General features: G+C 38.4%; 1 protein-coding gene and 1 pseudogene across 1 annotated transcript in view; one reads left to right on the forward strand and one right to left on the reverse strand.

The window, feature by feature from the left end:
- AGBL1 (AGBL carboxypeptidase 1) overlaps window positions 1-18683 on the reverse strand; it is a 1082464-nt gene that overhangs the window by 323225 nt on the left and 740556 nt on the right. Inside the window, exon 21 of the mRNA XM_075557460.1 lies at window positions 3199-3359. Coding sequence (XP_075413575.1) covers window positions 3199-3359 — 161 coding nt within the window. The remainder of the gene's footprint in view (window positions 1-3198; window positions 3360-18683) is intronic.
- On the forward strand, window positions 10860-11096 carry LOC142456275 (cyclin-dependent kinases regulatory subunit 1 pseudogene; annotated as a pseudogene).

Genomic DNA, 18683 nt, shown 5'->3' on the forward strand with positions numbered 1-18683 from the left:
CTTGATGCCAGGGGTTTGGGTGGAGAGCAAATGTTTTGAGAATGATGATAGCAACGATTGTACAAATGTGCTTTACACAATTGATGTATGTATGGATTATAATAGGAGTTGTATGAGTCTCTAATAAAATGATTATAAATAAATAAATAAAATGGCTTCAAAATGAAAAAAAATTAACTAAATAAAAAATAAAGTACGCCCTCAATGCAAAAACACTTTGTTCTATTAAACTGGCATTCCATGATGCTCATCCTCCCAACACAATCTCTGAAGACAAAGTGGGTGCATAAGTAAATGTGGTGAAGAAAACTGATGGTGTCCATCTATCAAAAGATAGTGTGTGATGGTCTTAAAGGTTTGAAGATAAACAAGCAGCCATCTAGCTGAGAAGCAACAAAGCCCACATGAAGGAAGCACACCAGCTTGTGTTATCATGAAATGTCGATAGGATCAGGTATCAGACATCAAAGAACACAAAAACATATTGTTGTGAATGAGGTGGTGGTGTGGAGTGGAGACCCAAAGCCCATCTGTAGGCAACTGGACATCCCCTTACAGAAGGGTTGTGGGCAGGAGATTACAAGTAAGCGTGCAGTATAACACTGATGAAACATACCACTTTCCTCTTATTCTTTAATGCTTTCTCCTCCCCTCTATCATGGTCCCAATCCTACCTCACAAATCCAGTTAGACCAGTGGATGTACACGGTACATATCAGAGCTGGAAACACAGGGAATTCAGGACAGATAAAACCCTCAGGACCAATAATCAGAGTAGATACCAAGAGGGTAATGGGAAGGTGGGAGAGAAAAGGGAACTGATCACAATGATCTACATATAACCTCCTCCCTGGGGAACGGACAACAGAAAAGTGGGTGAAGGGAGACATCGGACTGTGTAAGACATGAAAAAATCATAATAGTTTATAAATGATCAAGGGCGAGGGAGGGCAGGTGGGAAGGGAGGGGAAAATGAGAAGCTGGTACTAAGGGCTCAAGTATAAAGAATATGTTTTGAGAATGATGATGACAACCATGTACAAATGTTTTTGACACGATGGTTGTATGCATGTATGGAATGTGGTAAGAGTTGTACGAGCCCCCCATAAATGATTAAACAAAAAAAGGAAAAATACTTCATGATACAAATGGGTGGTCTCAATTCTCAGACTTTATTGTTCTAAATTTAATTCACATCTATCCAAAATATTCATATTAATCACTTTATATATGACGATACCTTGTTCTAAAGGAGGCACCCAAGCTTAAGAAGGGTAGGAGATCATGGAGAGAACTGAACTGGAGTTTCATTGTCTTGGGTCATTTTCAACTGACATAATATTCAGTTGTGTAGGGCAGATGAATGGCAGGTCATATTATCTTCTTATGATAACCCACATGGCAACCATCCTATTTGGACTCTGACACAGAATTCTTTTTCCTTGAATTAGAAAAGGCACTTTGTTGATAGATTTTTTCTTGTTCCAGTTTATAGGCAACTAATCCTCACTGCGTTTGGATCAAACTGACGGGCACAATCAATTCTGGGAAAGCAAGCACTGCCAAGTCTGCTCAATCTTTCCTCAATGAGCAGTGGAGGAGAGAGTGTGGAAGAAAGGAAAGAAAAAGAAAACTCAGGTGTTCCTGCACAGAAGATGGGTTAGAAAGGGAAACAAGGGAAGGGCACAATGAAATGTATATCTTGGTAGGTGGGAGCGCTGCTGTCAGAGACAGAGGCTGAGACACTACAAAGATTCCAAACACGCCAAAGCTCTACACAATGAGGGGTTTGTGAAGGAAGCAGTGGCAGAGGGGACTGGTCCTGATGTCAAAACAAAGGAAATCAGTGGGAATGTGTCTAAGGAGGAACAAGGTCTGGATTTATTTAGATTTCCATACTCCATGAGAGCACAATGTGATGAGCAAATTAATTACTGCATTTAGGTAATTAAGTCTTAGTGAAACCAGTGCTTTCCAGAGAAGTATTAATTTGCATCGCAAGCTATTTCTAAGCTTGACTAGCCATTTGGTGAGAAGTCACTCTGGAACAGCAGCCTGACAGTGGCAGGGGGAAAATTAAGGAAAATGAGCTAGAAATAAGATGTCCCATCTGTTAATGGCTCTCCCACTGCTCACACCTGAACTGCATGAAGAGATGTTTCCTCTTTTACCAGCAGGCACCTCTTCCCTCAACAACTCCCTCCTTCCATTCACTCTGTTCCAAGCTTGCTTTGAGACAACTTAGTCTTCGCCTCCTCTTGGTCCACTCTCCTCCCCTTTCGCATGGTTGTTATTTCCTCCCTTCTTACTCCCTGAATTTACTTCATCAAGACATAAATATTTATGTACAATGAGAGTCAATCAAAGGGGCTCATTTGGTTAATTGTCTTCCCCCCCTCCCCCCCACCTCTCTCTCTCTCTTTCTCTTCATTGACAATTCTCAAAGATCTACCCACTCCTGCCTTGGTCATGAAGTCAGGTTCTTTGAGTCAATGTGATAAATAGCTTTAAGGAGAAGGAAAACCATTTAGCAGAGCCCCCATCTTTGGAGAAAATGAAGATAGTATTGAAGAGTAGAAACAATAAGAAATGTGTACTAGCCTTTTTTTTTGGCTAAGTAATGGCTGCAATTTACAAAACTCCCTCAAAGCAAAATTAGGAGTCCTAAACAAACTCAACATAGAACAGAGTAAAACTGCTTTTGAGGGTTTCAGAGACTCTTAATATTTTTTGAGAGCATCTCACCTTTCTCCCGCAGAGTGATTGATGGGTGAGAACTCCACCCTTTTGGTTAGCAGTCCAATACTTAACTACCAATACCACTAGGGTGCCTCATCTAAGCACTAAGCACATACCTTGGAAATATAAATCTCTGTAGATGTTCATGAGTCTTATGAAGTAAGCGTACTATAAGCACAATTCATTAATAATGCATATTTAAAAATAGATGAAACATTATATTTGCATGCACACGTATAAGACAGTCTCCTTGTCTTCCTAAGAAAACAAGAATTCCCAGGTCTGCTATATCAATGAAGACCTGCTGCATCTACCTTAATTTTTCACATTCTCAGTTTGTCTGTTCATCAAAGATACCTAGGTTTACTTCCCTTTCATTCTTGAGATGCTTTCTAGTGGGAACCCAGAAGTTCAGCTTCCTCCTCCTTCCCACCGCCCACCCTCCAGTAAGCCTCTTACCTCTGCAGGTGGTAGTCCAGGGTCTCTTCCACAGCCTTCAGAAGAGGTGCAGCACCGCGAAGCTGATGGCTGCAGTTTACTGATTTGAGTTCCAAGACGAGGAGTCCCAGGCAGAACATGGCTCCCATCTCCTCCAGTTCTTTGGTGCCAAACTGTAGACCCTAATGATTAAAGAAAGCAGTCAACATATGACTCAGCAATATGATGGAAACTGAGTGGTGTGCATGTGAGGTTGGGAGGAAAGTCTTTTGGATGCACTCCTGTCACAGGCATTAAGTTGGTAGACTGTATCAGCCTCATTCTCATATTGTTCTTTGTAGCTCACACCTGGAATCTGTAGATCTCAGTGTGAGTATGTTGACATCAAGCGAGCCTAGATATCCTCCAAAAAGAGGAAGGGACTAGTAGGAGGTATTCATTCATGACTCTCCTGTGAATGCCAACTCATAGTGACCCTATAGGACAGAGGATGCGTGCCCCTGGGAGTTTCAGAGACTATAGTTATTTAGGGTTCTCCAGCTGAGCAGCGGGTGGTCTGAAACGGCTCACATTGTGGATCCTAACTCAATGACTAAGGACTACATCACAGGACCCCTGAGTGAGGAATAAGAAAAGGATGTATTAGAATGCCAGGAAGTGGGTGGGTCTCTAGGAGTCTTCCCACTTTGGTAAGAGGCATAATGCTTCCATCTGTTTTCACACCAGAACTCTAAGATAATATGTATTTTAAAATATATTATGCTGCTAAAATAGAGTTTTAAAACAATCTTCCTTACAGGATGCCTCTTTTAAGAATGAGTAAGTACTCCAGATATAAATCTTGAAGCGTAAAATATCACTTATGTACAATCACTTGTTCAGGCAGGAACTCAGACAGACACTTGTACACTAATTTTTAGAAGCACTTTTCACAATAAATAAAAGGTGGATATTGGGGTTTGGAAAAAACAATGTTCCCTAAAAGATAACTAGATAAACAAAGGGTGCCATATACCTCCACAGACAAAATAAAATCCTGTTGCACGCCATAACATGAATGAGCCTTGAAAACAACATGCTGTATGAAATAAGTTAGTCACAAAAGGGAAAAATCCATGGGATCTCATGTATATGAGACTACTGACTATATAGAAACCAAAAATTACTAGTGCTAACCAGTGGTGGAAAGAAGTCATAAGGGAGAATTCTTGCTTGGAAGACATTGAGTTTATATTAGCAATGGCGGAATGATTTGGAAAAATATGGTGAGAATATTTGCAGAACTTGAAAAATATAACCAATGTTACTGAATTATACACTCAAATTGTTGAGTGGGTATATATTGTGTTATGTATATTTAGGTTATACCAAGATACCACAGGGAAAATAAACATGACATGCATTATCCAGTATGATCCATAAACTAACAAATAAGAATATGATTTGAATTTATAAAGTTTTATTGAATATTCAATATCACTTACTATTAGACGACTTTTCACATAAATTAACTCTGTGTAGTCTTATAAAAGGCCTATGAGGTAGGCATGGCCATTCCACCAATAGATGATTCAGGTATATAGAACCATACACTTATCCAAAGTCTCACAACTACTAAGTTGTAGAGGTTCTGACTTCACTATCTAAAGTGCTATAAATAGTCTCACACAAAGCCTAACTCACTGCTATTAAGTCAATCCTGACTCTTAAAGAGCTGTAGGACAGGGTAAAACAGCCTGTGTGAGTTCCTGAGATTCATTTTTTTGTTTTATTTTCTGACATATATTATATTGTATATTTAAATTTTAACAATTCTATTGACCTATATTTCACATATCGTATAGTCAATAGATTAATTTTTAAATTGGGAGTCAATACATATATCATATCATCCCATAGTTCAATCACATCAAGCAGAATTGTACAATAATTACTACAATCAGTTTCTAAACCTTCTTTTCCTTCCTGGACCCCTTGACATCGGCTCCCTTTTATGCACCCCCGAAACACTCCCCCAAACCCTTATTCTACTTGCATTCCCTATAGATTCATCAGCCTTGGGGTTCATATAATGACAAACAGAAAAACATATAACACAAATTCAAGAGGGTGACCCCAATGACATAACACATCTGAGATGAACCCCAATATGAACAAGCAAATGAAAAAATATGGAAAATGTTGAAAACCAGATCAGGTCTAATGTGCATCAGTTACGGTGGTGTGTGTGTGTGTGTGTGTGTGTGTGTGTGTGTGTGTGTGAGCTGACAGGGCATTTACAGTTGACGTCTGGATTTTGATCCTCGATCGTCCTCTCTCAGGTGCACTCTCTCTGGTCACCCAATTTTTCCCATCCCTCCATGATGGAGACCAACTCTTTATGCAAGCCGAAAGGCCAGTCTTTCTCCCATGGGTTGGTGGTTTCTAATTGCTCAACTTTTGGATCACAGTCGAATCCAAGGCAAAACCACTATGCCACCAGGGTCGACCAGGACCCTATATTAGCTAGTGGAGTAGAAAGTGCATAGCTGTTTAATTTTTCTTCAAGTCGTTCTGTTTTTTATTCATATTGATCCTTGAGAACAGAATACAGATGCCCCACAGGATTTCTAAGGCTGGGTAATGCTTACTGGAGCAGACTACCATAGTCCTGCCCAGGGAGCAGCTGTTGGGTCTGAATCCCAATTTTTGAGTTAGTAGCAGAACATGGTTTGGGAACTTAGGTCACAATTCAGTTTGAATCTTGATTTAACCATTTCCTGGCTTGGAATTAGAAAACTTCACTGACCTTCAGTTCCTTCTCTATAAAATGAAGTTATAATTATTCTACATAGGCATTCACCTGGAAGTAGTATGGAGTTCCCACAATATTGACTGATATTAGCCTTATTTTCCTCTTTTTTCCTAGTAAGATGCCTATTATGACAACAGTCAATATTACACTGGGGTCTTCATGATTTAAAGTAATTTTCATGTAAACAGGAAATATTAACAAGTGAATACTATTTTTGAAAAAAAAATTTAAATCCAAATAATAGTGACATATAAGAGAGAGATAAAGCAGTGAGATTTTTTTAATGGACATATGCTTCCCAGAAGAAATTGTTTCAAACTGTAAAATCTTTAACTCCCATGAAAGAATTTACAGGTCAAAGGATAATGGGAAGTGGAGAGTGCTCAAGTTTATTTCAGGTGTTTAAAAATTGGATTTTCTACATAATTTGACACCTGTTTTCTTGAAGAAAGGAGGCATTAGTTCTGAGTTAAGGGATGCCTGTTCTTCAGTAAACAAGAGCAAAAGGAAGGAAGTACAGATGCTCACTGGTTATTTTTATGAACTCAATACAAACATCCCCTTTAAACGAGGGAGAAAAATCGCAATTACTTTTCTGTGCTTCACCCTTCTCTTCTGATTACTTTTCTTAATTCTAGCATGACCGTCTTATGTGACAAAGCAAATCAAGGCGGAGCCTCCACAGCTACTTGGTGCTTATAAGACGAGGTCTATAACGAGGATGGGAACAAGGTTCTGGCTCCTTGTGGGTAGGCAGCATGATACAAATGTGCTTGTAAACTCCTTATCTAGGAGGTCACCTAATCTTCTTTTTAAGCTAGAAACTATGCTTCCAGTATTTCAAAGACTGGCAATGTCATCCATGATAGACAGGTTTCAGCAGAGCTTCTAGACAAGACATATTATATCAAAAGGACTGGTGATATATTTCTACAAATTAGCCACTGAAAATCCTATGGATAACAACAACAAAAAATATTGTCCAACATAGTGCCAAACTGATGCTCCTAAATTGGAAGGCAGCAATGGACTCAAGCATGCTGGTGATCAATGAGCACTGTCGAGTAGTCCTTTGGCAGCACCTGAAGTCACCGTTGACTCCATAGCAACCAAGCACAAAAGAAATTAAATTCTTGCAGAATACAAATCTCAAAGCATTCAATACATTGAGAGGTCTTGAAAAAAATTCTCATGCAAGTAAACATCTAGACCACAGGGCTGAAAGATGACATTTTTAGAATGCAGAACATATTTTCATATCCCAGAGTATTGGCCCACATGTTACAGAAATTGGCTAAGATCATAAAATGTAAGTACAAAGAACTCTAATGAAATGAACTCATAATACTTACTGGTGTAGGGCCTTTAGGCCAGTCACTTCTCATACTTGGGCCCCTATTACTGGTCTCTTTACACTACCCTTCTCATTTACTCTCATGCAGCAGCATAAATACTAGCTTTTATTAATGACCCCTTCCCATTCCCTGTCCTTGGTCTAAGAGTGAAATAATAAAAAGTAAACCCTAAAAAACAATCCTTCTTATTAAAATTTATATCTCTGACAGGGAGGATAGAAGTTGTCACAACAGCTAATTTCAATATGTTATAAATGAATAAATAGATGCTCTAAAGCAGAAACTATAGAAAGTGAGGGATAAATTGTTGCTTGGAGAAAAATTGTATATTCTGAATGAAACTTGATTTCTCTAGACAATAAGAGCAAGCGTTATTTAAAATTATGTGTTCTCATGTCATGACTGTTTTATTAGTATTTTTATTTCGGCATTTGCATCTCTGGATATTGTCAGCGAAGTGGTAGATGAAATTTTGACCTCTACTTCAGTAATTTATCCCTAGTAGCAAAGTTAAAAACAAATCTGGTTTTGTAGCATTTCACAATGAGTTTTAATAAAATAGGGACCCAAATTCCTTACTCCTGACACTTGAGATATGTTCATTAGACACCCCCGCGTGCGTACGCATGCACATACACACACACACACACACACACAGAGTCAATAGCAGATAACCTGACACTAGTGGCTTAAACAAGTAGGATTTTCACACATACCAACATTTTTGGAGGTAGGAAACCCACACAATTATTTCAGTGACTTAATTCAGAACCATTCGATCTGCGTTCCCTCAGTCTTTCTCATTATGATACGCCCAATCAGATCTCCACTCAAGGTAAACGGAAGAGAAAACACAACTTTCCTCTGGTTCCTAAATGCTTCCTCCTCCCCCACTATCATGATCCCAATTCTACCTTACAAATCTGGGAGTGTGGAGGGAGGGTAGGTTGGAAAGGGGGAACCGAATACAATGATCTACATGTGACCTCCTCCCTGGGGGTTGGACTACAGAAAAGTGGGTGAAGGGAGACGTCGGACAGGGCAAGATATGACAAAATAATCATTTATAAAGTATCAGGGGTTCATGAGGGAGGGTAGAACAGGGAGGGGTGGGAAAAATGAGGAGCTGATGCCAGGGGCTTAGGTGGAGAGCAAATGTTTTGAGAATGATGAGGGCAATGAATGTACAAATGTGCTTTACACAATTGATGTATGTATGGTTTGTGATAAGAGCTGTGTGAGTCCCTAAAAAATGATTTTTCTTTAAAAAAGGAAGAAAATAGTGATGCTCATACAACTTTTATGAATGGTACTGAACTATGGAAGCATACAGGATGAGTATTTCATATCAATAAAACTTTTTCAATAAAAGTCAAAAAGAGAGGCATCAGAAGAATCCTGCTTATATTTTATTGGTCAAGACTATCTAAAAGAGCTACTTCTAGCTATAAGAGAGTCTGAAAACTGAGCAGTTTAGTAAGTTCATTTCTTTAGAGGGGAGAGTTTCTCTTCTGAAGATGAGGGTTAGAAACTAGTGTTGAATTAGCCAAAATGAATGTCTGCTACACTGGCACTCAGGTGAAAATGCTATTAGAAACTATAGAATAGAACCTATGTAGACATGGTATTGGTGAATAATGCTCAACAACACAGCTTGTTACACTTTAAAACTTTTATTAATAATATATCTTCAAAGAAAGTAAATGAGTCTATATTTAACTACTATACTTATATATTTTTTTCAAATAACATCAATATTTACTGAATATCTGTATTTCATGAAATTGCATATCTGTAAGAGAAGCTGAGACATATTGTAAAAGAATAAATGTGGATCGTCAGTGAGCAAAAGAGAAATCAATTCATAATCAAAGAAAGTGTTCCCCTGCATTATTTAAGTAAGAGTGTTGTTTACACCCTGACAAGTGATAGAGTGCTATAAAATTGATAATATTTAGTGCAGAATTCAACTGATCATCTGTCAGATGTCATGTCACCTGTATTTCAAGTCCCGGTAGACTCCACCAGGCTCTGAAGATTTCATTGAAATTTCCATAGTAAGCCAGAGAAAGACGCCGGACCCAGTATCATACGCCTACTTAAAAATTACCAGCAAAAATCTGTAGAATAACAGCAGAGCATTTTGTTTACATTGTGCTTGAAGATAAGTCCCTCATATTGGGAGACACTCAAAATACGAGTGGGGAAGAGCTTCCTCTTCAAACTCTATGGAGCCTGCCTAAGATGGCTGTGGTAAATCTCTGGATCTTCATTTGCTGACATGGTTTGACTCAAAAGGAAAAACGATAGGTGTCAACATCCCTTATTAATATAACTATGTCGCATACGACTACACTGTGGAGTATACGACTATGACTTTAGGAAAATTAGAAATTGTCAAAAAAAAGAAATGGGAAATATTTAGCTATCTTCTAGGAAGTCTAAGCTGAAACACACTGGTATTGGCCATTCTGCACTTAAAACACACAATTTTTTAGGAGTAACAAATTGAAGAAAAATATCATTTCATTCATAATACAAAAAAAGTCCAACTCTATCTTGAAATGTAACACTGTTAGTGTGTTAGGACAGATTGACTAGAGAAACAAATCCAGAGACACTTATATATGTATAAGAAAGAGTTTTATATCAAAGAGGACTTGTATATTAAGGAAACATCCTAGCTCAGTGGAGATCAAGTCTAATATTAACCCATAAATCCAATACTAGTCCATAAATCCTTCTTCAGACTCATGCAGCACCTGCAATGATGCAAAATGCAGGAAGATCACAGGCTGGTGGGTGCAAAGTCTTATGGATTCAATGGTGGTGGAAGCATCACAAGTTTGAAACAGGTCTTGTGTGGCTCAGTGTGTCTTGTCAACAGGAAGGTGAGGCTGTGAGATAGAGGGAGGCCAGACTCCTCCAGAGAACAATTTATCTTGGTTGCCCTCCAATCAAGTTGTGACTTGATTGACAGGCTACATTCCACCCCTTCACTCTAGTAAGTTGATACGAGATTATGTAACTACCACTGTCAGTGATAGAATAATACTCATATGCCTACAATTAAGATTAGGTCATGTGATTGTTATGCAAATTTTTACAACCATCATTAATTCAAAAGATGACTCTATTTTTTTTGTGCTAACTTATGTACTCTACAATTGATCAAGCATGAAATCAAGATACATTGATAATGACTTGTGATTGGGATTTGAAAGTTAGGAAACAACCAAGAATTGTGCAAGACCAATGAATTCTTCGTTGCAAATACCCTTTTCAGCAAGATAAATGGTGGCCATCCATATGAACCTCATCAGATAGAACACACAAAAATCAAATAAACTGTATCAATAAGGATACAATGGATACATCCCATTTCATCAGGGCCAGGAACAGACTTCAGAACAAACCATTAATTACTTAAATGTCAGTTCATGTGGAAGCTTAAGAAAGTTAAAACAGAGCGCATGCAGCTGGGAGTTTGTTTGGAGGTTGGTGGCGAGGGTCCAAAGTCCTTCAGAAGGAGCATGTCGCACAAGCAAATTTACTATTCGGACAAATACGACGATGAGGAATTTGAGTACAGGCACGTCATGTTGCCCAAGGATATAGCCAAGCTGGTCCCAAAAACCCATTTGATGTCTGAATCGGAATGGAGGAATCTTGGCGTCCAGCAGCGTCAGAGATGGGTCCATTATATGATCCATGAACCAGAACCTCACATCTTGCTGTTCCGTCAGCCGCTGCCCAAGAAGCCAAAGTAATGAAGCTGGCGAGCCACTTTGCAGCCTCAAGCTGTTCCAGCCTTCCTTTCTTGCTAACATCTTTTAATAATGTTGCCTTCTCTGCTGTTTCTCACTCTGATATTTAAAGGATGTTCCCTGCACTGTTTGAATGTGCCGGTGCGTGCTTTGCCGCGTGTGCAGAGTCACACCACCCTGCCAGCTGTGCTCTGTGGGCCCCGGTCTCAGCTGCCCTTGTCCCCAGCAGCCATGGTGGGCTGTGTCCAGCAGAGCACCCGTGGCAGGCAGAGAAAGCACCTGAGAAGAGAAGTTCACAGGGCTCAGTTATAGGCATTGTGTAAACTTGCCGTTGTTGGTGATTGTGTTTCTATTTTTCATTTTCCCTGTTGAGTACCGTGTGTATGGCGACTGCTGGTGTGTGTTTTGATGTATTGGAAACTTTCCATTTTATTCAAGAAATCTGTTCCGTGTTTAAAAAAAAAAGCCCTTAATTAAAGAAGACATTTTTATAAAAAAAAAAAAAAGAAAGTTAAAACAAGTCCAAAGAGATAAATTATGATCCTGAGTGTGCCCCACCTGAATCTAGAGACCATCTGAAATGTAGATCTGATGCAAGGAACACTAATGACTGACGACCAGACGCATTGTGAGGTTACATCAAAGACATTGAGGATGAGGACAGCAAAATCTCATTGACAGAGAAAAATAGACCCAAATGAGTAACTTTCAGAAGAAAGTCTGAAACGTGCTTTTGCATGTAGAGGAGCTAACGTAAAGAATGGAATGATGACGTAAGCAAGCTACTGCGAAGATTTCAAAGGGAAGCTGAAAAAGACAACGGAAGAGTGGTCTAGAGAGCCTCCATGTGGAGGTTATCAAGATATTTGGTTGCAGTCCAGGCAGGCTCCACATTATTTCAAAGGCTGGGATTAATAGAGGAAACAAATAAGAGCATTAAAGTCATGACTGTGAGTGTTACAGGCTAAAGGAAATGAATATTTGATCAAAAGAATTCCCTTTGTAGTGCCGGTGTCTCTTGTAAACATAACTTACCGTTTACCGGATAACTAGCCTGTCGTCATAACGTGGCCATTTCTGATGAGCAATGAACGGAGACCCTTACTTCATTAAAGACTGATGGTGCATGAACAAGCTGATGATTAAAAATCGAAAACCTGCAGACCCTTCATTTCCTTCATTGCAATGATTTATGTCTGCTTTCTCTTCGTTTTAAAACTACTCTGCTGTATTATTTATGCGAAAAAATTTGCTGTAATTTACAGCAGTTTGTGCTTTGTACTCCAGAATAAACTAAAGCATTTTAATTAAATGCATAAAGATAAATAATTAGGAAACAATATTTGAAGAACACAGTATTTTCAAAGCTGAGTAAATTAAGAAAAAAAACCTGAAGTTGCAATATTGAAGGAGTTCACAAGCAAGACATATTAAAAAGAAGATAGAAAAAAATGTATGTAGTGACTATACTAAGAAGAAATCAGCAACCCATCTAGTTAAATAATAATAAACTCACTGTCATCTACTCAGTAGCTATGGTGGCATAGAGGTTGTGAAGTCGGCTGCTAACTGCAAGGTCATCTGTTTGAAACTACTAGCTGCTTCTTGGGAAATAACAAGGCTTTCTACTCATATCTAGAGTTACAGTCTAGAAAGTTCACAGGGGCAATTAACCCCATGCCTGTGGGATCACAATTACTTGGCATTAACTCAATGGCAGTGAGTCACCTAGTTGACTGTAACTCATAGTGACTGGGTCTCAGAGGATATAAATATTTACGGGGACAGCTAACTTCCTCTTTCTCACACAGGACTGTTAGTGTTTCGAACAGACCAACCATAGAGTTAGCAGTCCTACACTAAATTTACAGCATCACCAGGGGTGGCATGCCATATGGAACTGATGATACGGGCGGAAGAGGTTCTAGCTGCATTACTGGCACCGGGGAAAGCGAGGCTTCAAGAATGGACAGAATGCCAGTTGAGGTGTTGCAACAAATGATGAAGTGATGCCATAATGGAAGCACTCAATCATCTATGCCAAGAAACGTGTGAGACAGCGACCTTGTCAACCATCTGGAACACAAGTTTACATATACACACTTCAAAGAAAGTTGGTGGATGGAATAAGAAAATTATTGCATAATATTGTTAATGTCACATGCAAGTAAATTAATGATGAAGATAATTTAAATGCGATCGCAGTGGTGTTTTAATGGGGTCTTGTAGAAATCCATGTCAAATTCAGAAACAGATGTAGAATGGAGGGCACTGTTGTTGATCAATGGATCTTGGAGATTGCCACATTAACTTCCATTATTTTTCTCACTATACGACTCCGACTGTTAATGTTATACTTATTTAATTGACTTTAATAATTTGGAAGTTTCTGTAAACAAATGTCCCATTTTAACAATTTTCTCTCCAGCTGTTTTGAATGTTCTACTTACTCCATCTCAATAACTGTTGTTGAGACACTGAAACTCTAAACACAGGTAGCATGTGACTTTTACATTTGTTTGCCAATCATTCCTTCTCAGGACTTATTTGTGTAGGTGCCCCTAGGTAGGTTTTTTTTTCATGTTGCTGTAAAAATAAATTAGCATATAGCATTTACAAAAATACTCTAGGGGACATGGGAATATGGCTGATAAACAAACACAGAAGACATGTTATTTGGAATTGTAGCTTGCCTGCACCTGCAAAATCCATGTGTATGTCTTAGTAGTTTGGTCCTCATGTGTCTATATGCAGGGCTTGTTTCATAAATTGCTTAATTATAATTATTTTTTAATTCTAATTTTACAGCTATAATCATTAATAATATATTTGTGGGTTATTTTAGAAATTATTGTCTCCATAAAGAACTGTGTTTTCCTCTGATAGGCATATGAAAGCAGCATCAATCAGGACCCATTATGGACAAAAAATTTTATTTGGGGGTTACGTTGCACATTTCAATTACAGCTCCAACATTGTTTTTTTAGACGCTATCGATAAACTTTTCCTCTTAATTAATTAATTTTTCACTTTTCCAAACGCCATGTCAAGTTATGGAGATATGCCCACATCTCCTTTTGAAGATTAGGATTCCTTGTAAAACAAGTGAACTTGACATCATTGAGGTTCTGGCTTCTGATAAATTTTACAACCTTTGAGACACCTCCATTTTTGTATAAAAACCCAAGCTGCAACTTTGAGGGATTAGTATTTCATCTAAGAGATTTTTAAGAGCCTCAGTCAGAGTATATCTCTTTTTCTAAAACTGAGAAGCATTAAAAAACCCGGGAAAGTAGAAGATATTTAATTTAAGAAAAAATATTATAGTTCCAGAAAAGAAAGATACCCTCAAGACACCCAAAACATGTCATTTTTATAAGCGTATACTTTAAGAAATGAGAGTGTGTGGGAGGTTTCCTGTTTATATTCTCAGTCAAAATCAAGAGCACATAGTGAAAGTAGAGCAAAGTCATAAAGAAGCACCCCTAAGATAGGAGAGACTGCCTTATGGAGCTTGTGATAGTTACATAATCTGTTGTCAATTTGAGATGTATGAGTGAAGGGGTGGAGTTTTGCCTGTCAAACAGGTCACAGCTTGATGACATCATTTGGAGGCACTAAGGAGATAAATAGCTCTTGGAGGCAGGACACACGCTGACCCCCTGGGAGACATTGCAGCTGAAAAGGCATATGGAGCTACACTAGAGCCCTGGAGCTGAAGGAGTTACGTGGAGATCCCTGTCAGGGCAGAGATATCTCTACAACCACTGGATCCACACTTTCCACCTACTGACCTGTGAGGGTCCTGCATTCGGTGTCATTGCATGTCTTTCACGCATTCGGCATCATTGCATGTGTTTCATGATTCTGAAGAGGAATTTATAGCTTGGCATGGGACATATGAGTTAATATTGGACTTAGGGACTTGATCTGGACTGGACTGGGATATTTTCTCAATATTCAAAGCTCTGTCTTGTATATAAAGCTCTTTCTTATATACATGAGTGTCAATGAATTTGTTTCTCTTGTCTACCCAGACTAAAACAGAGAAAAATACAGTTTCTAAATTGAAATGTAAAGTGAAGGAAAAGTAACCAATATTTCAAAGCTATAAATAGTCATTATAGAGAAGACATTCAAAATATTTTTAATATATAAAAAAGAAAACTATGATAAAATGAACTCAATGTATGAAAAAGAAAAATAGAGAAGATAAAGAAAAAATAGTCTGCTGTATTTCAGAATTTCAGACTCAGATAATGAAATGAGAAGAAGAACGAGGAAAGAGCAGGAATAGGAGATACATTTTTGGGTAAAAGTCAGCGTCCACAGATAAAATGAGAAAAATAATTGGTTAGTAGAATAAACTACTGTCTCTCACAAAACATTGCTTATACATTATGACCTAATTAGGACAAAATGATAGGAAAACACTGAATGAAAACCACACACATATAAGGACGAGATTCATTGGTAATTTTAAACTATTAATATAAATAACCCTAATAAATATTTTAAAATTCAAATGAAGGCTGAACATGATGGTGGGAGAAGAGGAAATTAAAAGGAAATAGAGGAAAGAACCAGGAGGCAAAGGACATTTAGAGATGTCTAAATATAGGCATGTACACATGTAAATATATTTATATATAACGAGGGGGGAATAGATCTTTGTACTTATATCTATAGGTTAAGAATTAAAATTGCAGATGGACATTGAGCCTCAAGTGAAGTATTCCCTCACAAGAACACAGAACACTTTGTTCTAATAATCCGGCATTCTGTGATCACCTTCCCAACATGATCGCTGAAGACAAAATGAGTGCTTAAGCAATTGTGCTGAAGAGAGCTGATGGTACCTGACTATCAAAAGATGTAGTGTCTGGGGTCTTAAAGGTTTGAAGATAGACAAGCCACCATCTAGTTGAGATGCAACAAAGCTCACATGGAAGAAGCACACCAGCCTGTGTGATGTGTTGCTGGGATCAGGTGTCAGGCATCTAAGACCCAGAACAAAATCATACCCAATGTAATGGGAGACCCAAAGTCCATCTGTAGACAATTGGACATCTCCTCACAGAAGCGTCACAAAGAAGATATGAGCCAGTATTACAGCACCGATGAAACATACAGCTTTCTTCTAGTTCATTAATACTTCCTTTCCCCCACTATCATTACCTCAATTCTACCTTGAAAATCGGATTAGTTCAGAACATAGATAAACCCTTCAGGGCCAACAATGAGAATAGAGATACCAGGAGGATAAGGGGAAGGTTTGGGGAGAAAGGGGGAAGAGATCACAAGGATCAGCATATAACCCCCTCCCAGTGAGCAAATAACAGAAAAGTGGGTGAAGGATGACAGAGGGTGATGTAAGATATGAAAATATTAATATATAACATATCAAGGGTTCATGAGGGAGGGAGGCACAAAATGAGGCTCTGATATCAAGGGCTCAAGTGGAAAGAAAATGTTTCAAAAATGATGATGAAATCATATGTATAAATGTGCTTGACACAATGGATGAGTGTATGGATTGTGAAACAAGTGTACATGTTTTCTTGTACAGTGAGTTGGGGATTTTACTGTCATCCATAACTTTATGCAAACTCAGGGTGCTCAGTGTTTAGGCTCTAATGCCATTCCAGTTTCTAGTCTTGTACTTTATTACTTACAATAGTTCTATTAAACAAGCTAGTGTGCTTCTTCCATATACATTTAACTGTCGCCTTATTAGATCGCTGCTTGTTTCAAAGCAAGCCTTTCCAACTCAAGACCCCACTCTTTCCGATACCCTGGCATCAGCTGATTTCCTCACCACACTTTGTGAAGCATGCCCTGTCTTCAGTGTTATCTTAATGAAGTCAGGCATCTTATAACATGAGGGGCATGTTATAAGAACTGATTGTTCCTATTTTTTTATTATTATTTTCTGTTATCTTTTCAACTGAGGTCTTTCCTATGTATTATGTTGTTACTGTTAGTGGTCTTATTTTTATTTTTTAAATGTTTTTCTCTATATAAAATCCAGGATAGGTAAATCTACCCAGGGAGTGACTAGATTAATAATTTTGGGGGGGTGATGGAAGGTAGTTGGGGAGAAAGTAGTGCCAATAATAATGACTACCAGGAACAACTCTTTTAATATGTTTAAATTATTGTACTATCTGGCATATGTCTTATGCCAATAAAACTTAAAATTTAAAAAGAAAACAATCATATATATTCATATATACACACATACATACATAAAGGAAGGTAAATAAATATATACCATTATAAAATCGTAGAAACATTTAATCAATAAAAATATCAAAATGAAAAACCTTGTTTCTCTACATATCAGCCCGCTAGATCTATGACGTTATGAAGGTGGTTTACCATCTCTCTAATCCTTCCCTTAAAATTTCACTTCGGTTTATAGCAAATCGAAGCAATAGTTTTGGCATCTCCCAAGGACTTAGCATATCCCTCTTAACTGTTCCTGGGAGCATTGCGAACAAAGCGTGTGTCAGAGACAGTATCAGGCCTGTAGGATTGATCGGGTAAGGTTTTACCATTGATAGGAAAACCCTGGCAATCTGAGAATAATGAACAGATAGATCATAAGGGGAAACTTGCATTTTTTATTCCAAATTTTTTATTTCCAAATTTTATTGGGGGCTTTTACAGCTCTTATCACAACCCATACTTATATCCATTGTGTCAAACACATCTTTACATATGCTGTTATCATCTTTTCCCAAATATTTTCTTTCTACTTGAGCCGTTGGCATCAGTTTCTCATTTTTTCCCTCCCTACCTCCACCCTCCTACGTCATGTCTCCTAGATAATTTATAGATTATTCTGGGTTTTTTTATGTTTCACCCCGACTGCTATCTCCCTTTACCCACTTTTCTGCTGTCTGTTCCCCTGAGAATGGGGCCATATGTCGATCATTGTGATTGGTTTTTTCTTCATCCCTACACCCCTTCCGTACTCTCCTAGTATTGCTGCTCCCCTTATTGGACCTGAGGGGTTTATCTGTCCTGGATTCCCTGTGTTGCAAGCTCTTATCTTTACCAGTGTGCATGTTCTGGCCTAGCCAAATTTGTAAGATAGAATTGGAGTCATGACAGTGGGGGCACAGGAAGCATTGAAGAACTAGAGGAAGGTTGGTGTTATATTATACTCTGACTGGCTCATCTCTTCCTTGTGGCTCTTCTGACAGGGGGTGTCCAATTGGGCCTCCACTCTGCCCTCCTCTTCATTTTCATTGATATGATTTTGTTTGTTTGTTTTGTTTTGGGTCTTTGATGCCTGATACATGATCCCATCGACACCTCCTGACCATATAGGCTCACGTGCTTCTTCCTTGTTGGCTTTATTGATTGATCTCAGCTACATGACCGCTTGTTTATCTTTAAGACTTTAAGACCCCAGATGCTGTATCTTTTGATGGCACCATCAACTTTCTTCACCACATTTGCTTATGCACACATTTTGTCTTCAGCAATTATGTCAGGGAATGTGAGTATCACAATGTGCCCTGTTAGTGGAACAAAGTGTTCTTGTGTTGAGGGAGTATTTGATTGGAGGCCCAATGTCCA

This window comes from Tenrec ecaudatus, chromosome 9, assembly GCF_050624435.1.
Source record: "Tenrec ecaudatus isolate mTenEca1 chromosome 9, mTenEca1.hap1, whole genome shotgun sequence".
Lineage (NCBI taxonomy): Eukaryota > Metazoa > Chordata > Mammalia > Afrosoricida > Tenrecidae > Tenrec > Tenrec ecaudatus.